This window comes from Buteo buteo, chromosome Z (genome assembly GCF_964188355.1).
Source record: "Buteo buteo chromosome Z, bButBut1.hap1.1, whole genome shotgun sequence".
NCBI lineage: Eukaryota > Metazoa > Chordata > Aves > Accipitriformes > Accipitridae > Buteo > Buteo buteo.
The window spans coordinates 60049836-60072026 of NC_134204.1; the positions used below are offsets into that span (position 1 = coordinate 60049836).

Here is a 22191-nt window from a genome sequence, read left to right on the forward strand (position 1 = left end):
GGGCCGCCGCGGGGGGGAGGGGCGGGGCGGCCCGCGCGGCGGCAGGCGGCGGCGGCGGCGCCGCCTCCTCCTCCTCCTTCTCCTCAATGGGACGTGAGGGCGCAGGCGGCGCCACGTGCGGCGGCGCCACGCGCAGGTGAGGCGGTTTCTCCCCGGTGCCGCTCGGGGCCTCCCCCTTCCCCTCCGCCATCCCCCAGCCGCACCGGGGGATGGGGAGGGTGGCGGCCGGATCGGCCCCGCCGGCCGCGCTCCCCTGCTAGATGGGGGGCGGCGGCGGGTGGCGGCGGGTTGCGGCGGGTGGGGTGTGTGCCGTGCCGTGCCGTGCGTCGCCCCCCACCCCGCCCCGCCCCGGGCAGCGGCCTGGGGGGGCGGCGGCGGTTGCCGCTGTCCCGCGCGCCCGGCGGTCCCGCCCCCGTCCTCCAGCGCGAGGAGCCGGCGCCCGTTCCCGCCCTGGTAGCGGGCGGCGGGGCGGCGCCGGGGGCATCCGCGCTGCCGCGTGCCTCCTGCCGCCTGGGCTCCCCCGGGGCTGCCTGCGGCGGCCGCGGCGCTGGCCGGCTCCGCGGCGAGCGGGAGCTCCCGTGAGAAGCGGTGTCGGGCCAGGCGGCAGCTTCCTCCTGTGGTGGGTGGGAGTCGCTTGGCCGGCGCCAGCGCCTGACGGCCGGCCGGGCAAACCCCTTCTCGTCCTCTTTTGTCTTCCGCACAGACCTAAATCGTGCTGCTCGGTAAGCTGCAACCACCAGAAAAACGTGGGCACGGCCAGTAAGCACATCTAGCTTTCTGCCTCATTTTGTGGCTTATTCTGATCTCGGAAACGGTTTTACTGAAATAGCAGTGACGTGAGTTTGCAGCCCGCTGTGCTCTCTGAAAGGCAGGTGACGCGTTCTTACTACAAAGAAGTACATGGGGTGAAAGGCAGTGCTTCTCAACGGGGGTGGGGGGGTGATAAGACACCTCTTAAACCACTGCATTTGGGGCACTCGTTTAACATCCCAAAAGCTGATGATAAATTCAGTGCAAAATTATTTGAGGCAAGGAAGATTTCTATCTACAGTGTAATCAAGCCGGGGAAGAAAAGCAGCCGCAGTCCCAGAGCCGAGAATCGGTTACATAGTAACCAGAAAATAACCGGTGGGGAGTTGAGGTGGGCCAGATGTGTAGTAGAGTGGCCTGCTCTTTGTTCTAGTGGTGTTCTCCTGAACCCGGGGACGTCACTGAGTACTGGTAAGCTTTGAATATGTGGGGTTTCTGGCACTTTTATTGTTGCCCTGTAGTAGTTGATTTCACGTTTAGTCACTCTCCTCACACAAGCGGGAAGACTGGGGCAGATCAGTATCGCAACCACAGTGAAGTAAGTGGTTTCCTTTCTCATCCAAACCACTGCTATCTACTGCCCTAAGCTGAAACGCTACTCTTCACAATTGTTTGTTACAGTATTTCTGCAGTATGTTGCATCTTTCTTTCCAAGTGTTGTTTACTTTCATCTATTTAAGCTGCTCAGTTTCCATTTTTTCCGTATCCCTTCTGCATCATTTTTCTACTCTAGTAGCAAGCCAAACTTTTTTTTTGTCTAGGGTATCAGAATTCCCATAGACTCTTCCTTTGTTTTGGTGCACAAGTTTTGATTCAACCAATAACAAAACTATTCTGGCTATGTAGAACTGGTGTTGGCATAAGGATTTGACTGATGTAATATGCCTCTTTTATGGTTCAATATGTGAGAAATATGAGGTTTTATACTTGTTGGCTTGCCGTGATTGGCTGATTCCTTCTGTGGAAGAGAGTTTCGTCCTTATGGCAGTTGTGGTTAGAACAGGTCAGGCTTCCAGAAGCTGAGCCTAATGAACTTTGGTACAGAATTTTTTGCAAAAACTTTCTCATCTGTGCAAAAACTTTCTCATCTCTACAAAGCTGAAGTAACAGATTCTTTGTGAGAATTTGGAGAAGCTGTTTTGACATCTTTGAGTGGGATCTCTAAAACTTTGGAAACCAGCCTTTCTTAAAACATTCAAGCTTGCCACAAATAAAGATGTCTTTATGTGATGTGTTTGACAAGGTTTGATGTAGAAAGGAACTTGGAGGTTAATGAATGTGAAGGTTATCTGTTCCATGGCTGTGCAGGAGACACTTGTAAAACATGCCAGATGTCAGTTTATAGTAGTGTTTGTCAGTTTAAAAAAAATACTGCAGTTCTATCTTGAAGGGAAGACAGTGACACTTACCAGACAGGGTTTTTCTAGATTTTTAAGGTTGTTCTGACACTTCTGTTGAAGGATAGTAATGGTTCATTTTGCAGTTTATACTCTATGACTGCTAAAGGGTTGGAAGATGCCCTGTGATAGGGCAGTGTTTGGGGCTAAAACTCAGAGTTTTAGCAGATGTCATTACATGTGCTGAAAAGTCACATTTCTGCTGGTGAGATATTAGAGAAAGATAAGTCCTGTGAGCAAAGAATTTCATAAGGGAAAGAAGCATTGAGAAGTTATTTAAGTTTGGTAATTCTAAATGACTGGAAATATTTTACTTAACTAACTGTATAATTACTAGGAAAGAAACCAGACATGGGGAAATCAGCCAAGTCATTACTGTTTGAAAACTGTAACAGTTGTGCTTTAAGACTAGAAATTTCATTCATCAACAACCTAAAAGGCATGTCTTTCCTCACTGCAAAGTTGGTTCAGCTTTGCACATGGCACAGTACAACTCTTGAGTTTTCAGTCCCCTGGGCTAAGCTACTGTAATATGGAGGATCAGATTGAAGTCTTACATTAGGCACAAACATTTGGGTGACATAGTTCTTGGAAAATAATTCAGGTCCATGGGAGAAGATTTAGGCAGCTGCAGTTAGTTGGCTAGCCTAGCTAGCAAAGCCTTGCCATGTAAACCCAATACAAGCACTTACCTTGCGGCTCCTCTTCATTCTTCAGAATGTTTCTTCAGGTCTCAGCAGAGCAAGACTGAAAGGTGAGTCTGTTTTGGGATGGGAGCTACTATAATTTTTCTGGTGCAGTAATGCATAAAATACTACACAGTAATGCTTTTGGAACACCGTACAAAATACTTGCAGTGTTCCTACAAACAGAAAGTACTTAGCATGTTCACAGTTGTCATTTAGCATAGATTATGGATCTTCATCTGACAGTCTGAGAGCTGTGCTTGGCTTGTAGGCACAACCAAGTGAATGGCTAAAAGCAACAAATAAAGGCTGCTTTTCATCTTCTCTTTTGGGAAGTTCTTGTCATGTCATCACCTCCTGACAGATTTTGGAGACTGCCCTACTCCATTGTCTGTAATGGAGGAGATTAGGACTAGCAGGTAGAGCTCGTAGTGGTGACACACTGGACTGGGAGTCTAGGTGGGACAAAATGGTGCAGCATTCTTGATGTGGGAAGAGTAAGGTAGTAAAGGCGCAGCTGTCTCTGTGCTGGAGTGCAGTGGAGCAAGTTGTGGTGGAGTCCTGGAAGAATCTGGGAGGAGAGTGAATGGGTTGCAGCCTCCTGGCTGGAGCAGATGAAGTCAGCTGCCTTTGAATGGAGTAGAGGGGGAAAGAAGGGTTGTTTTTATTTTATTCAATCCCTATATGGATGCCTACTGCTTTTGGCTCATGCCTCACTGCCTGCCAGTGGAGAGGGGAATGTGCTCTGCCTTCTTCTGATACTTTGCAGATTACCTATCTTGATTTGGGGGGGAAGAGCAGACTAAATCTTGCATCTGCTTTTCTGTGAAAATACTTACAGAATGAAAAAGGAACTTTGGAGAAGCTTGTGTAGGTTACTTATGATGGGGGAAGTTGTTAAGTGTATTGTGAAATTTAGAGTTAGTTTAATGCAAGATCAGAGTGGGTGACAGTTCCTGTAATGCTGTGTAGTGTAGCCTTTATAATTGCAACTTTTTCCTTTGCTACCTTTTTTAGCCGATTTCTTGTCTGTTCTGCTGTATATCAGCACAATTCCTTGCCTCCTGTTATTGAGCAGAGCTGAGTTACAGAATATGGTGATAAACTTCTTAAGGCTGTTGTTGAAGTTTGTATTTGATGAGGAGAGCTAAAGGCTTTTCCCAGTTTCATGTTTCTTCATCAGCCTGTTGTACCACTGAACCTTGTAAATTCCAGTAATTACTGGAAACCTTTATATCCCTTTGTATTTTCTGTGATTATTGTTTCCTTTGGTTTGGTTTGGGTTTTGGTTTGTTGTTGTTGTTGTTGTTGTTGCTGTGCACAAAGTATTATCAGGCTAAAACTGTAATATTCTTTGTGGTTCAGGGGTATTGGGATAGATCTGCTCTACATTTTTTTTAGATTTAGTCCCATCTCGGTAATGGGCTGACAGCTGCTACTTGCCACCTCACAGGATGTATCGTAGAACAGAACACAGATGTGTGTAAATATTAATGCTTTGTATTACTGACTATGACACAGTAAACATTGACTATTTAAGTAAATTGCAGAGGATATGTATCTTTTGCTCTGTGAGGTACAGCAATAAACAAGTCGTGTATGGTTTGCTCACAAGTATTGTCTTCAGCAGCTTTTGTGTGGACATCCTTTCCCCCTTTCTGCCTTCTGCCTGCATCATCTGTCAGACCTGATGAAATGCTATTCTTGAGCATGAGCCCTGTTAGTAGTTCTAGAGTCTCACATTTAAATCCAAAGTATTGCCAAGTTTCTTTGAATTGTCTGTGGAAAGGTGTTACACATTCACACAGAGCACTTGGGATTGCAGTTGCTGCTGTCGGGTCTCTCAGAGTTGAGACTCTGCTGGTTCTTTCTTCTTCCCGTCTCCCCTTTGCTTCACCCTGCCCCCTCCCCATACTTTCTGCTCCACCAGCAACCCAACAAACTGGCTGTCTTTGGTGGTTTGTTACACCGTAAATCATGTTGCAGAATTGGAATTTTAAAACAGGTAAAATGCCACAGCAGGAGTGAGGCAAACTTTTTTGCTGTTAAATGTACTGTTAATGAAAATGTTAGGTATAGCGGTTCTAGCAGGAAGATGTTGAAAGCTTTTTGTCATCTCATTGAGACTGCCTGAAAAATTGCTATTAAAATAATTTGGGTTTTAACTACTTAATTTGGATTGGAGGAAGCTGGTAACAGATGCAGTTTGAATATACCTACAGCAGTAAGAACTGAAACTTTAAAAGGAGCAATATAGGGGGAGGGTGCAGGGGAGTGCGTTGTTTTGTTATTGTTAGGTATATATATGTACAGAATCATGTAACAGATGAGCAACACTTACGCTTCTTGTACAGTTACCGGTTTGCTAAATTCCACAATGAAAATGTCACAAAGTGTTTTGTAGTTGTTTTGTTAGAATGGCATTTCTAAGAGTTGTCTTCCTGAGTGGTTCGCGATTTAGAAATATTTTATAGCTATTTAATGTATGATGTGGTGTTTTTTTTTTCCTTGAGATAACAGATAAGAAGCATTTTTACTCTAGTTTTGTTCCATTAGTTTCCATCAGAGTGCTGTAGAGGCAGTGTATATTTGTTCTTCTGATAGCTGTAGCGACACAGAAGAAAACCTGGTGAAATGCTTCTGTTTATACAGGAGTTGTATATGTTTTTATTAATATTCAGAACATGGCTGTTAAAACTTTGAGCCCCTTTTACATGACTGTTCAGACCACTGCTATTAAGTTGAGCTGATTTGTTGCTGACAGTTACTGGCATGCTAATCTTTATGGTCTAAGTAAATATGGGAAGCACCAGGGTTGAATTCCTGAGCTGCTGAAACATGTGGAATGGGGACAGGAAAACTGTTTGTGGGAATATCTGTTAACACTTAGTAAGGTCTACATTTTGGCTTATTCTTTTGGAATATACTTATGGAATTCTTTTAGAGTATACTTGTGGAAGTGGAGAAATGTTCTGTTAGAAAAAATGTCTGTAGTGTACCACTGGAGTGAACACTAGACTTGGAGTCCTTAGCAGGCTACCAAAAGCTATCATTCAAATACAGTCCTATTTGTATGTTAATATTTTCTGTGTGTCATTTTATATATTTAGAATGTTATTTTGTATACCTTCCACTAATAAGTGATAATAATATCAGTTAAACTTAAGGATTTTTACTTCTCCTTTGCAGTGCACTATTTTAGTGCTATCTAACTTATTAGGGAGAAACTGAGATGAGTTTCTTTTAAGATGAGAATGTAAAATTAGCAGATTTACTCTTGTCTTTAAACATTCCCCCCCCCTTTTTTTTTTTGGCCAAGACATATGTGGTGGTCATGAATAGGAAGTTTTAGGACAGGCAGAATGAACAGGCCATACATTTGGTTGAAAGCCTTTTTAAGAAACAACACTGTTAGTTAAACTGTATTTTTCAAAATTAGCGGAGATTTTTTTATCTGTAAGTTGTAAAACAGAAGCCTTGTGTAACAGTTGAGGGAACATAGTCTAATTAATTTTACCTGGAAAGGTCATTGCACAGTAGGAGATTGTTGCCTGGATATTCTTGATGCTATCTCTTTGGAAATGGGTCAGTGTATATTCCAACATGAAGCTTTGGGGTTTGTCTTGCTTACACTGCAATCTTCTGTGGCTGAGGCATGCATGTAACCTTCTAATCTTTACTGTCTGATGAGGTTTGGGCTGATGCACCAAGTACAAGAGGATCTAACAAAGAACCGTCTCTGCCTCTATATTGCTGCTGCTGCTGCTCACTTCTTAATACAGAAAAATAGTCCTAGGAAGACTCTTCCCTGCTCCAGGGGCAGCAAGATGGAATTCTGCATAGGATACCATGTGTTAGAAGTTCCTGCCCCAGAAGTACTGTCAATGGTGATGGGAGAAAGACAGCTCCATCTTCTTGCTCTGCCACTTAATATTTCTCTTTCATGTACAACTTGAGATCTAGGTTTTTATCCAAGAACGGTCTTTTTTCACATTTTACATTTTTTACATCAGATAACTGCACATGTTTTTAGGAGACTTGTGTAAGTTGTTTACTGTAGTTGCAGTCACATACTCTCATATTTTTCTTTCCATTTCTCTTTTCTTGGACTCTTTTTATTTCACACACCACAAGAAAGAAGGGGATTCCTCAGTTTTTATAGTAGCCAAAGGGAGGGAAAGAATTTTAGTTCCCGTCTCTGAAAGCATTTATTCTAAAAAATAAACAATTTATTCCTTATATCCTGACTCAAATTTATGCTAATGACAGTAGCTTACAGTATCTGCCGGCTGGGAGATAAGCTGGTAACCATCAGCACTCAGAGCACCAATTCATATGCAATTCTACGAGTCCATGCAGTAGTTTACAAGCCTGAAAATTGTCAATAACTTTTCTTGATTCCGTGTCTTTGGTCTTATTTTTACAAACTGCCTGAAAACTCTGAGTCCCAGTGACAATAGCATGGAGTGGCAATCTAGCAATTCATCAACCTTCAGACAGGTGAACAATGTAATAAATCTTGCAGAAAATAATCTGTTAACTCCAAGCAGACTATGTGACTGCTCCAAGTCTGTTTTCTGCAAGTGAAGCTCCACTTGACAGGTCTACTTGCTGCCAATAACACCAACACTCTCCAGATTCTTGAATTAGGAAGGTAGAAAAACACTAAGTTTCAGATAGGTTTGCTAGGGAATTAAGCTTGTCAGGTTATATCTTTGTCTCATTTGTAGACAAATATGTTATGCTTTCCCTTCAGTCTTTATTTGTACGGTTTCTACTTGCTTTGAGAAGTAATCACTTTGGGTTAGAAAGACTCAGGTAGTGCAGAGATCCTCATGAAATAACTAGTCATTAATTGCACACAAAGTTCACAACTGCTGCCGCTCCTCTCACAAATTGCACTACAGTAATAGGTAGGGGAAAGAAAGTTTAAAAAAACCTCTTTTGACGACCTCCTGCTTATCTGCTTCAAGTGCTTGCTTTTCCTTCTTTATGTGAAAACCATAGGTTTTAAAAAGCTGTTAAGACACTTATTTCTGATTTACAGAATTTGGGTGGTGGGAGGGGAAGCTGATGCAAGAGGAACTGTTAAACTTCATTTTCAGGCTTTACCAGTGTATGTTGGCGATAACCTCTGCCTTTCTGAAGCTTGCTAGAAATAGGATTTGGAAAGCTTGCTTTCTTAACCCTGTCATAAACAGGATTAATTTATCTCAATACCTAATTTCTAACTCTCATGGGAGAAAGAGGAATTAGGTGTTTGAAATTTCATTTTGTTCTTGTTGCTTGAAGGACAAATGGCTGCAATTTCACATTCTAAGAGAAGGTAATTTTTCATTAGTGGAACTGAAGGAGAGCAGATACGTAACAAATACATTTAAGAAATGAATCTTTCTAATCCTCTGCTGTCACTCCAGGATCCTTACGTGTCTGTTGCTCGGACTTTAGCTTCAGCTTCTGGATCTGAAACAGCTGTATTGTTTACCCACGCTTAACTTATTGCTCTCTGACTTAGGACAGATTCTTTCTGGGTAACTTTTGCTCTGTTTACCATTCTTTTTCACAGGAAGCTCAATGGTTGATCAATCTCCACTGGGAATTTACTATTGCTTCACTTTGTTCATAGAACAGCCAAACTTATTCTGAAAGATATTTAAAGATAAATTCGGTTCTGCTGAGACATCATTGTTGAGTGGCACTTATGTAACAATCTGACTAAAAAACAATCTAAAGTGTTTGATCAGCTGAGCTTCTAAACAAGTAACTGCTTATTAATTTTCTTAGTAATAATGGATTATAATTAATGGTATAAAGCCATGCACATTTTACATCAAGAACAGTTACCTAGGTAAAACAACAGAAAACTAAGCTGTGAGTCTCTGTTTCTGTGTGCAAGTTATTTGGCCAAGATATTATTTTCACATGACTGGTTAAAAGGGTACAATATGTGTTCACTTCACTGGTATGTTAGTGCTTAGAAGTACTTTGGACAGAAGGCAGTGCTAGTGTACATCTCTGTAAATATAAATTTTTCAGTGTGAAAATAAAGCAATGCTTTGTTGGAAATAAATAAGCAAACATCAAGCTGGCACATACATTCTGCTTTCACACTGAAGATTCCCTCAGTTTTTGAAAGAATAGGTTTCTATTTAAGAATAGTCCTAATGGAGGCTTTATAGTTTTCATTAGCATTTTTGTCTGTGTGCCATTGCCATTTGATCAGGAAACTTTTGGGGAAAAATCACAAATATTGGAGAAGATTTTTGTTGTTTCATTTTTTGTATAAATGATATACTCTGCACTTTACCCTTCTTAAGTTAGGAAAAAAATGCATTTGACAGTTTTTACTTTACTGAGTTATATTGTCTATATTTAGAATGTCTGCATCAGTAGTTTGAAAATATCTTGAAATTTTTCCCCCTGCTCTAAACATACATGTGAAAGTGTAGACTGTGTGTAGTGTGCACAGTTTTATTTCTGATGCTTTGCTCAGAGGTATGTAAATGTCCAAACAGTCTTTCTAAATGAGAAGGCTTTGGTTCTATGTGCCTTGGTATCAAGTGTGTTTGTTTTTTGTTTGTTTGGATATTTCTTTTAGGTTAAAAAGTTGTATCATCTCAGGGAAGCAGTAGCCTATCGTGGGTTTCTTGGAGCAGCAACTCAGACCAATAATGAGCAGATGATACCAGTTAAATCGTCTCTGGCAGACAACATCATCACAGTGGCAACACCGCACAAGCAACATCAAAGAGCAGGAGACTTTTGTGTTCCCGTCAGTGGGAAACATGCCCAGTATCTCAGCTGCCAAAGTGGCTGCAGTTTCTACATAGATCTCTATAGATCTTGTAACCATGTCTGTTAACACAACAGCGAATGATCCTCCTAGATTCTTTGTGGGTGGAGAAGATGGAGAAGAATTATTGGATTCAGCCAGATCTACAGATTATGAACACTTCTATGACCATGGGGAAGAAGAGGAGGAAGAGTATGACTCTGTATGTACTGTAGGGGCATGTGTGTACCATTCTGTGTGTTTTCTAGCATTATTTTACTTTGAAATGGCATTAGATCACAGAAGTAATACTGAAATGGTGTTCTGAAATGGGAAATTGTTCATATTCAGATAATGATCTGTCAGTTATGTTTGGAAATGCAATACACTTGAAAAGTAAGTATACCATGAACTTTGAAGTAGATATGCTTGACCTTAATACAGAGTTCCAGGGCAGCTGATGTTGAGGTGTTGGTGCATAGAAAGTGCATGCTAAATTCATCTTAAGTTATACCTTAGTTTATTATCCTTGCAGAGTGTTCTGAATTGTATTTTAGCACTGTGCTTACCGATTTTTAGTTTGTTTAAGAAAAACTTAATTTTATTATGCATGAATTGTCATGTCATGTCATTTTTTTAGCTGTATTTTACTGTTCTTTTAGTCTGTAACATTTCACTTTAGGGAATAGTCAGATTGAGTTTTCAGTGATTGCAAGCATGTCTAAAAAATGTAAATGCAAGGAAGTGTTAATAAAACAACAATTAAAAGTAACTTGGAAATGTAGAGAAGTAGTGCAAAATTAGCAGCTCAGCTCAACTGAGTCACTGTATTTTAGCAAGGGAAGGTAATTGGCTATGTTTTAATAGAACAGTAAGATGAAATAAAGGATTGTTCTGGGGTTTTGGTTTTTTTGTTGTTGTTTGTTTCTTTTTAAGCAGAGGAGTGGGTTGGCTGTTGCACTAAAGAATACCACTTGGGGAAAGAAATTTTTAGAGGTTATAACATGGAAGAAAATATAGAGTATACAGAAGAAAAGTAAAACTGTCTATGCACAAAGTAGCTCAGAAATCTACAATGGTATTTACTGGCTTACTAGTTTTCCTTTTCATAATTCAGTTGTAATATTAGGTAATGAGATGAGAAACCTTGTGACTACTAAGTAGATGTAAAAAAATTACAAATTTATAGTTTAAAAATTCAGTTTAAACTTATAGTTACAAAACTTATATTTTAAAAATGAATTGCTAGTTAATTTCAGAGTAAGCCATAAGTATGATTTCAGTCAGATTTGACATTTCTGACTAGATTTTGATCCTGTGTATTTGTTCCTGATAACATACTCACATAAAGTAGTGTAGAACTATTGAACAGTTTCATTTTTTGAGGCATTTTTTCATAAGGATGCAGTGTGCCATGCTGTCATGCTGCATTTTGTTAATTGCTAGCAATTTACCTGATTAAACACTAAATTAAAGGTAGTACGTGAATTTTAACGGAAAATATCTGCACTGGTATTGTGCTGCTAAATGTGTTCTGAGAAAACTTTTGTGTTCTGAGAAAACTTAAAAATAATAATTGCTTCTTTCCCCTCCTCTTCAGCCACCAGAAAGACAAATTGCAGTTGGGATTTGTTCAATGGCTAAGAAGTCTAAGTCCAAACCAATGAAAGAAATTCTTGAACGCCTCTCCATGTTTAAGTACATAACTGTGGTAATATTTGAAGAGGATGTTATTTTGAATGAGCCAGTAGAAAACTGGCCTTTATGTGACTGTCTGATTTCTTTTCATTCTAAAGGTAAATCTTCTAATAATACCATAAATATTTTTGACATATAAATATTTTAACCAGTTTGAGGGTTGTTGTTTTTTTTTTTCTTGTAGTTTTATTGGATTTTCTTGGGAAGTGATGCATTTGTCTTGTTTAATATCGTACAACTAACTTTTGAAATACAAGCTTTTTCATTGCTTGAGAAAGTCCTGTCTGACATGGTATTTAAAATAGCTGTTCCATTGTTAAATATTTGTGGAGCCAGTGGAAATGGTGATTTAATACTTACTTGGTCCAATAACCGTGAAGGCATACTTACTTTCTCAATCGGAGTGTTAGGTCTCTGACCACTTGTTCATGTATCTCTACTAATACCTAGATTTTTTTGTGGGGCTGGGCAGTGAAGCAAAGATGAGTAGGCTGAAGTTAAAAATCATATTTTCAGGCAGAGGTAATAAAAGCTTTAGTTCTGGCCCTATGGAAGTGGAGGGCATGCAAAGTGAGGAGGAGGGAATTGGAAACAGGACCACTACTTTTGGCAGCCTATACTGAAATGGGGCTGTAGTTTCATGCTTGTCTTAAGCTGATGTTATGTGTGTCTATAGCTGAGGGAGCATCCTCTCAACTTAAGCCATATCTCTGGCTGTACTCTAAAGCTTGAATATGAAGGTTCCAAACTATTTGCTGATGTTGTGTCTTGTAGTTCTAATTTATTTGCCTTAATAAATAATTTAGGATTTCCACTGGACAAAGCAGTTGCCTATGCAAAACTCAGGAATCCATTCATAATCAATGACTTGAATATGCAGTATCACATACAAGACAGGTAAGTAACACTAATAGCAAACTACTTTTAAGTCAGAGAATCTTTTGTTATTGCATAGCAACAGTTTGAGCGTATTGTACAGTAGTCTAAATAAAATTACAGTGAATGTTATGCTTTATTAATGTATGCATAGTTTTCTGGGATATGTCTTTAGGAGTGTTTTTTCTTTTACTGCTTTTATATTGATACATCTGAAGGTTTACCAAGGTAGAAATTTGGTGATACATTTGTCTGAAGCTTAGCAAATAAAAAAGTTTAAACTCTGAAAATATATATAGCGTAGGTATGTATAGCAACTGTAGAACCTCCTGTAATTGTAGAAGTCATGTGAATTACCAAAGGTCTTTTTTTCTGTTAAGTGGATATTTAACAGAATTTGTTGGTATTCAAAGACTGTGTGGTTATTCAAAGTGAATTTTCTTCTGGAACTGCAATCATGCATAGCAAATATTAACAAAACAGTAGTGAGCAAAATACATAAACACTGAAGCCTTCTAAACAGTGAGTAGACTTGCTGTTTTGGATGCCTTCAACTGCTGTCCTGTATAAACTTTTTCAACCCTTCATGTTAATAATCTCCTTTAAGAAGAGAATTGTTGTTCTGTATATGTAAATTGCTGTTGCACTTCCAGAGTGGGGAGGACAGGACTGGCATAGCAAATTACATTTTTATTGATATTGATGAGCTCACTGCAAAGGTACAGCTGTGTCAGTGACCTTTAAAGCATTATTTTAATAAGTAGAGTATTATATATGTAATCTTATCCTGTGTGATTTTAAAAACAAAATTGTTTGTATTTTTCTCCTCCCTTACTCATGGACTGTAAAATACAAATATTGGCAGGATTTTCTGTCTTACTGTGCAACTTCTGTTCTTTTCTTCTAGGAGAGAAGTATATGGTATTCTTAAAGCTGAAGGCATTTTACTTCCTCGCTATGCAGTTCTGAACCGTGATCCAAACAATCCCCAAGGTAAAAACTGACGACTGAAATACCAACCATTGGCATCTCTTTATTTCCACTAGAGAACAGTGCATGCATAGCAGAATGCTATATCTCACTTGCTAGACAATTAATTCATGTGTGCAGAGGTTGATTTCTCCTCCAGAATTTAAAGTATTGTTGTGGATTAACCCCTACTGGCTGTGAGGGCAGTACGTGAAACAGAAAAGGCTTTGAGGCTGTATAAGTGCTGTTCAGCAATAACTAAAACAGCAAGACTGTTTTGGTCACAAATTCAAAACATAGCACCATACCAGCTGTTGTGAAGGAAATTAACTCCATCCCAGCCAAAGGCAGTACAAGTATGCTTCTGAAAAGCATGATTCTGAAGCCTGAGGTCGCAATCCTCTTACAGCCATCATAGAACAACTAGAATATAAGGGCCTCCAAACTCAAACTGAGATTCTAATATGTCACCAGAGAGCAGCATTCATGATGTTACATTAACCACAATAATTAGTAATTTTTTCTAAGAAAGTAATATTGACAGAAACAAGTCAGGCTATTGAATACTTTCCCTTCTAAGCACAAGCAACTTACATGTAAGGGAAAACTAGTCCAGACAGATTTGCACATGATGTACTCTGAATATAAATTGGAATTAATTTTTTCTGTACCTGAAAACAAACTTAAAAGCTTTTTCTACTAAAATGAGAACTTACAGCAACAATAGGAGATTGCAATGACAGGTCAAGGCACAAGAGTAAGAGATAAGAAAAAATAAAGAAAATTGAAGTATTACTGTAGTGAAGCTCTTAAGAGGTAGGGAATTTTAGGTTAAAATGTCTGCATAATCCAGGGGGGGAAAGGACTCATTTATGCTACAAAAGTCAAATAAAAGCTACTGCAGGCAGCCAACTAGTAGTGAAGAGATTCCTGACCCCTGATTCCAGAGGACCTAATCCTCTGTGCAAGGTGCATCAATCACACAGTATGAGACTGTTCTTAGCCAGTTAAAAGTACTATTGCATCTGGCACTACACCATGTTCACTGTCCATCTGCCATCCCCCTGATATTTCAGAAAAAGGCACTGAAGAAAGACACAAACAGCCCTACCCCCGTCTTCAAAATATTTCAAAAAAAATACCACCCATGCAAGCTTACGCACCTGTAGGAGACAGTTTCCTGTCTGACACTGAGGGAATCAACAGAAATCCTGGAACATAGTCTTGAAGTAATATAATATAGACATGGTACAGCAGACATGTTCAGCACATGATCATCAGTGAACCAAAAATATAATATAATCTTTTTAATTCAACCTACAACATTACCCCGAATCCCAATCATTTCATTCCATGAATATATTATTACATCTCTGTTGTTCACACTGTTTCTTCAGAATGCAACTTGATTGAAGGAGAAGATCACGTGGAAGTGAATGGAGAAATTTTCCAAAAGCCTTTTGTAGAAAAGCCAGTTAGTGCTGAGGACCACAATGTTTACATTTATTACCCAACATCTGCTGGGGGTGGAAGCCAGAGGCTCTTTCGAAAGGTGAGGTTATTGTACTGAAGCTATTGAAAAGTTGTAGGTGTCTAACAGAATTGTGGAGTAATTCTGTCGTATGCATATGTTAGCTGGGACCTGTTTTGTCATGTCTTGCTTGTGTAGGAATAGTGGCAGATCAGAGAAATTCATTTCAGAACATGTAGATTGGATGAAGACCTTTGTTCCTTGCAGTAGATTTGTCAGCTACTGCAGATTATTATAGGTAAAAGAAAGCATACACTGTGAGTGCACTTTTAGAATCTTACAAAAATCTTTTGGGAACGATCAAACATACTTGCTTCATTTGGTACAGGAAGTGTTTCCTCAGTACAAGTGTGTTACTTTAAAGAGTTTAAAGTTTCTCAGGCAGTAGCCTATGAGTTTATTAATAGAAAAATATTTGTTTCAGATCGGCAGCAGAAGCAGTGTTTATTCCCCTGAAAGCAGTGTGAGAAAAACAGGCTCCTATATTTATGAGGAATTCATGCCTACAGATGGCACTGATGTGAAGGTATGACAACTGCACTTTCTTAGTTATATTTAGAACAATCAAGTGCTCCAAGAACCTGTCAGTTTTAAAGATGAAAGTATACCTTTGTGTCGAGGATTAATTTTAATGAAGTTTTGATACAGCTCATAAGTATAGAATGTAATTCTTATTCTAGCTAAACACGGTACTTGTAATGTAGAGCAGCTTTGCTTATGTTGTTAGAATTGAGTGCTGGAAGCTTATTACCCAACGCATTGTCTTTTTTTTTTTGTATTGTATTAGTGCCAGAACAGCGTATACTTTCCTGTGTAAACAGATGATCCCTAGATATTTTGTATGAGGGTTACAGAGAAACCTGTAACTGTAGTAGATTTTACCAACTATCTTAGTATTCTAATTAATAAACAAAAGTTACTAAAATTATATGAAGTTGCAGAAAATAATGCATTAACCTTATCTGTAATTATTTTCACTCTTGTTCATTTATTTTCTTAACAGCTGTAAAGATTAGGTATCATAAAAGAATGCTAAAATAGAGCAATAACAGAATAGGTGTTAAGCCAGCCAGTTATGGAGATTATTTTTTTTCCCTTTGTGTTAGTTTGGCTATTTTAAGCCCACAAAACGTATGAAACAGATGGTTTACAATATGCATGAGAACTCACCATATTTATACAAAAAGTAGAGGTTTAGAGAGTGTGAGATCTAATCCAATCTTAGGCCAAAGAGCCCTTTATCAATAGCAGTCAACTTCTTCCACTTGTTGATACATGAGGGGAATGCTGGTTTTATGCTCTCAGACAAATTCTAGGTTTTTTAAGTTACTATGTTTTCTTGAGCTGTACTCTTCACATGGTTATACTGTGCAACACTTTGCAATAGGTTAATCTGAGTTTACAGATGTCTGTGTTAAGAGCTTTACAAACTGTTTCCACAAAGAAAAATTTCTTGCAACCTGAAGAGATATGAATGACTTGAGGGGTGGTGGACTGCTTTGCTACTTGTATTGTAGTTATCAAGCAGCAGCTGTGGACTTTTAACACCCCAAATAAATAATGGATTTTCTTCAAGTAACAAGACTGTCAGCTTTATATTAGGCAGCTTCACCCAAATTGTTGAATACTTTTTTTATCAAAGTTTAGAGTTTTGTTTTTAATTAAAGTGACAGTAGCCCATTTTTGAAAGCTGCTGACAAGACTCTTCTAGCATATGCCCCAATCCTTTCAGTGAGAATCGAAACTATGGCAGAGTAGATAGCACAATCATTCTCTCAAGACCCTGCCTTGTCATGCTAAAGCTGGGCAGATCTTTGCTTGGTTTAGTCCTGCCTAAAATTTTGAAAATATTTTTAAAGGAAGGGAATCACTTAGTCCTGCAGCCAGATTTCTATTATCAAGTAAACTGAAATAATTCTCAAATTAATCTGCTCTCCAAGTTCTGCAGATGTTTTGGAGAGGAAAACATTATTTTTTACCTCTGTACCACCATAATGAAGACACTAATTTTAATTCATCAAGTTTTATAATCACTATTTTTCTTTACCTGTGCTCCAGCTGTTTTCTCCTCTTGCTTTATCCTAGGTTGTCAGTAAATGATGGGTGTTCTCTGAAGGCAGAGAATGCCATTGAGGAAGGTACTTTAGAGTGACCTTTTCAATGATGAAAGCAGCTAGTATCTTTTGAAGTCATTATCACATTTGAGATAAATTTAGCAAAATATATGCGTATATGTAGTGTAATTTAATTACACTGAATAAAGAGTTCCTGTTTTTCAATAAAGGTGTACACAGTAGGTCCAGACTACGCTCATGCTGAGGCCCGGAAGTCTCCAGCTCTGGATGGCAAGGTAGAACGAGATAGTGAAGGAAAAGAAGTGAGGTATCCAGTCATCCTGAATGCAAGAGAGAAGTTAATTGCTTGGAAAGTATGCCTTGCCTTTAAAGTAAGCTGATTACTTTCCTATCTGATCAAACATTTAGTGTTAATTAATTGTTTATTACATGAAACTTCCGTAGGGTTTTAGTGCACAGAGCCAGCAGTGATAATTGCTGCAGAACTCCTAGGAAGGTGAAAAGTTAAACTTCCACATCCACACCTTTTTTTAATCTGGAAGAATTCTTCCTTTAATACATTGAGAAGTTCTGGATGGGTTGCTTATGTTGCTGAATTCACATGTTGCTATTGTGCTTTGGTAGTCCACAGTGTATCTGTTCTGTGCGTAATATGTTCACACCTTTTGTTAATGGTTTCTAAGTTAGCAAAACACAATATCAGTGAAGTTTTTTGTACCTTTTGTTACCTAATATTTACATTGGGCACAATAAATTTTAATTTGGTACTGTCATGACTAGGTCCTTATTTTAAGTGTCTTATAGTTTCTATTTTTGTCTAGCTTTAAGATTCCTTTGTTCAAAACTGCATTCAATCTTGTACCTTCCTTTCACCTGTCTTATTAAATGCTGTCTTTCATTCTGTCTCATTACCTGTGTGTAACTATGATGGCATTCTGGAACCTGTAGGTTGTGAACGTCCACCACTTAGCAAAGTGGCTTTGAGATCTAAAAAAGTAATCTGTTGAAATAGCATCTGGTATCCTGTACTAATAATGTCAATATTACATCAATGTCAAAACTATTCTGTCAAATTTAAATTTGGGCAAAAAATGTTTTGATCGATATTTTTCATTTCTTGCCTGCCACCCTTAAAAAGTATGTGTAGGGGGAAACCACTATCGGAATGGGGAGTTTGTAGGCCCGTCATTGCTTATGATGTAATCTTGAAGGTTAAGTTTGTGCACATGTGAACTTGCCCTTCAACACTGATACTGCTAGGGATATGTAGGAAGGGTAAAATCAAGTTGGGGATATAAAGTTAAAAATAGGAAGATGTTTGCATGACATGAGTGAACCTAACATGGAACTGGCAAAAGGTACTAAGTATAAAATGTCATTTTTGTCATGTTTTCAGATGAATACCATGTTAAAATATAAAGTTCATTTAGAATAAGCAATCCTAAAAAAGGTGATCAATGACTTGAACTTTTATTCTTAAAAACAGCAAACTGTTTGTGGCTTTGATTTGCTGCGTGCAAATGGACAGTCCTATGTCTGTGATGTGAATGGCTTCAGTTTTGTGAAAAACTCCATGAAATACTATGATGATTGTGCTAAGATACTGGGGTAAGAGTTTACTGATTTATTTCAGGAGTTTTGCCTATTAGTTCTGTTGTATGTGTAGTTTATGTACTACTTATTCCTTGTTCCTAAATTAATTCTTTAAAATTAAATATACCATAAAATAAGGCATTAAATAATAAAATATTAAAAAGAATCCTAAATAATTTCTTTATTCCTAAAATCATGCAAAACATGAGTCTGAGTGTTTTGTGAACACTTAAAGCTAACCGAATAAGTATTTTGAAAGCCAGATTAAGTTCTTAAAGATAGTTGTGATTTTTTTCAAGTAGAGAAGCACCACTGGATGGATATGCTTGCTGCTGTTTAATACGTTGTCGTGGTTTAACCCCAGCCAGCAACTAAGCACCACGCAGCCGCTCGCTCACTCCCCCCCATCCAGTGGGATGGGGGAGAAAATCGGGAAAAGAAGTAAAACTCGTGGTTTGAGATAAGAATGGTTTAATAGAACAGAAAAGAAGAAACTAATAATGATAATGATAACACTAATAAAATGACAACAGTAGTAATAAAAGGATTGGAATGTACAAATGATGCGCAGGGCAATTGCTCACCACCCGCTGACTGACACCCAGCCAGTCCCCGAGTGGCAATTCCCCTGCCCCCCCTTCCCAGTTCCTAAACTAGATGTGACGTCCCATGGTATGGAATACATCATTGGCCAGTTTGGGTCAGGTGCCCTGGCTGTGTCCTGTGCCAACTTCTTGTGCCCTGGCTGGGCATGAGAAGCTGAAAAATCCTTGACTATACTCTAAACACTACTGAGCAACAACTGAAAACATCAGTGTTATCAACATTCTTCGCATACTGAACTCACAACATAGCACTGTACCAGCTACTAGGAAGACAGTTAACTCTATCCCAGCTGAAACCAGGACATACGTGCCCAAATTAATGTATATTGTTCTTGATGTGAAGCAGCTGTATACCTGCATATTTGTGGATTTCATACTCATAAATCCAAACAGATGTAGTATCAAGGTGTCTTCTGTCATACCGTCTTCTCTCTGCTACTGGGAGCAAAAAAAGGTATAACAAGGGATCATGTAGAATTGGGTAGTGAACTCTATGCCAATGAAATGTTGCCCTCAAAGCAGGCTGATCCCATTTTGACCCCATTACTGGCTTTACAGCGAGATTGCACTGATGAGACACAGCATGAGTTTCTGTGTTATCAGATGGTCTGGGATCTTATTAAATGAAGGAAGAACTAAGCTGAAATCCTAGACAACAACTGTAGTCCTGTTGGTTTAGGCCACTATTTTGAGTTACAGTTACAATTATCAGACCCATTTTGATTTCTCTTTATTCAAATTGTTGTAGCTGTTGAATTCTCTGAAAAAAAGTTATGTCATCATTTTTCCTCATGCTTTATTCCTTAAGGTAATACATTGCAGTGTTAAGTAACAGCAGATTTTTTTCAAGCTTTTTAGAAATTAAATTTTGGCTTATGCTACTTTAAGATGCACAGGTTTTTTTCTGCCATGTTACTGCTTCTTATGTAGATATTAATCTGAATTTCAGTATAGTTTGCTGAAATACTTGGGAAATAGAACATTAGCAAGATTTAACAACCTTCTGTAGGTGGAGGCAGTGTTATTTTGTAGTTATGACTACAGACTTTACCTATTTTTTCAGTTCTATCACAGAAACTTTTGAGAAATTACCACCACTAAAGGTACCAGTTACTCTTTGATGAGAATGGCTTGCTGATTATCAGGGACTTTCAGTTAGGCAGTGGAGTCAGGTGTCTGAATATTTAAATGAACAAGACTAAATCATGTCCAAAGAAGTCTTTTAGGAACTGGAGTTCAAAAACTGAGGTTTCTTACAAATCCAGGGCCATTAGGCTAATGTTGTCTCTGTAGCAGTTGTAGTAGCTTTAAACTGTTGTTTAAGTAGGTGTTTATTATACAATTAAAAGAAAAATATGCATCTAGAGACTCATGACTGCTAGTACTCTAAAACCACATTGATAAAAATGCATGTATATGTTATCTATTTGGTTTGGAGTTTGTATGTGGTGTATAAGCCGTGCTTTAAACTTAGTGGGTTTTTTTTCTTCTTAACCCCTTTTTTAGAAATATCATAATGAGAGAACTTGCTCCCCAGTTTCAGATACCATGGTCAATTCCTTTGGAAGCTGAAGACATCCCTATTGTGCCAACCACGTCTGGAACAATGTAAGAAAATAGTAGCTACATCTGAATTGTGTGAACTCCTACTGTAACTTTTGTGTGAATTTTTTTTCTCTTCACAAGGTGTGCCCACTTTGGCCTATGAACGCTTGTTTTGTGTCATGGAAACAAGGAAGGAATCACAATTACTATGCCAGCAATCAGAGTTTCTGACCCTTAGTCAAGCTGAGTACAGAATAGCAGATTTTCAAGTGTAGCGTCTTATATACATAGCTTCCTTCACTGCTAATCATTGTTCCAGCACCAGCTTAATATGCACTTCTAATAAACATGCTCTCTCATTTAATGAACCTCAAAATCGTTGTTTTAAAAACTACTTAAAATAGATTTTCTGTAGTTACCCAAGTCTTAAAATCAATATTTATATTTTATACCTTACATCATTTTCAGTTAACCTTATGTTCTTGCATATCCTTCCATCACTTCTGTAGTTATGTCAGATAACTACGACTTTGTCAATTGTCTTGATTTGTGGTGGTTTTAATATTAAGTAAGAGACCCTTATATATAGAATTGTGAAATATAATTCTTTTGAAATTTCAGGATGGAGCTTAGATGTGTTATAGCTGTAATACGCCATGGGGACCGAACACCAAAACAAAAAATGAAAATGGAAGTAAAACATCAGAAGTAAGTAGAATCTTGGTAAAAATTAGTTTGTATGCTTTAGAGCAGAGCTCGCTTCCTGGGGATGTGCAAACAATGAATTGAGCAGGACTTGCATCATACAAGTTGGATTTTGTTTTGTTTTGTTTTAAATCTAACTGATGTTGCAGCTAATGAACAAGTATGCACCTCTCTAACAGGACTGTCAAATTACTTGTGCAGACTTCCTTCATCACATCCTGTGCCTTGTGGACAGGATCTTCTTGATCTTAATGAAAATGCATTTGTCTCTATAGCTGCCTTTATTCAAAATGATGCAGCAGAGAATATTTCTGGTTCACCATTTGACTGTGTGTGGTGGGTTGACCCTGGCTGGGAGCCAGGTGCCCACCAAAGCTGCTCTATCACTCCCCCGCCTCAGCTGGACAGGGGGGAGAAAATATAACAAAAGGCTTGTGGGTCAAGATAAGGACAGTTTAATAAAGTGAAAGCAAAGGTCGTGCACCAAAGCAAAGAAAAACAAATGATGTTACTCTCTACTTCCCATCAGCAGGCAATGTCTAGCCTCTTCCTGGGAAGCAGGGCTTCAGTACGCGTAGTGATTGCTTCGTAAGACAAAAATGCCCCCCCTTCCGTCTCCCTTTACTTAGCTTTTATATCTGAGCTGACGTCATATGGCATGGAATATCTATCTGGTTAGTTTAGGTCAGCTGTCCTGGCTATGTCCCCTCCCAAGATCTTGCGCTGCCCCAGCCTGCTGTTGAGGGGGGGCAATAATGTTGGGGAGACAGCCTTGATGCAGTGCCAGCACTGCTCAGCAGTAGCCAAAACACTGGTGTGTTATCAACACCTTTCTAGCTACTGATGCAGAGCACAGCGCTACGAGGACTGCTATGGGGAGAGTTAACTCCATCTCAGCCAGACCCAATGCACTGTGACTTCTGCCTTTC

General features: G+C 38.9%; 1 protein-coding gene across 11 annotated transcripts in view; it reads left to right on the forward strand.

Annotated features, from left to right (window-relative positions):
* The first annotated feature begins 24 nt into the window (after positions 1-24).
* PPIP5K2 (diphosphoinositol pentakisphosphate kinase 2) overlaps positions 25-22191 on the forward strand; it is a 53419-nt gene continuing 31252 nt past the window's right edge. For all 11 annotated transcript variants that reach the window (XR_012648823.1, XM_075019501.1, XM_075019502.1 and 8 more), the window contains exons 1-11: positions 25-136; positions 9492-9888; positions 11266-11461; positions 12170-12260; positions 13147-13232; positions 14606-14760; positions 15164-15265; positions 17024-17185; positions 18301-18422; positions 20519-20620; positions 21179-21265. Coding sequence is in view for 10 of the 11 variants with exons in the window: in XM_075019501.1 (XP_074875602.1) it covers positions 9745-9888; positions 11266-11461; positions 12170-12260; positions 13147-13232; positions 14606-14760; positions 15164-15265; positions 17024-17185; positions 18301-18422; positions 20519-20620; positions 21179-21265 (1247 nt within the window). In the remaining variant the exon portion in view is untranslated. The remainder of the gene's footprint in view (positions 137-9491; positions 9889-11265; positions 11462-12169; positions 12261-13146; positions 13233-14605; positions 14761-15163; positions 15266-17023; positions 17186-18300; positions 18423-20518; positions 20621-21178; positions 21266-22191) is intronic.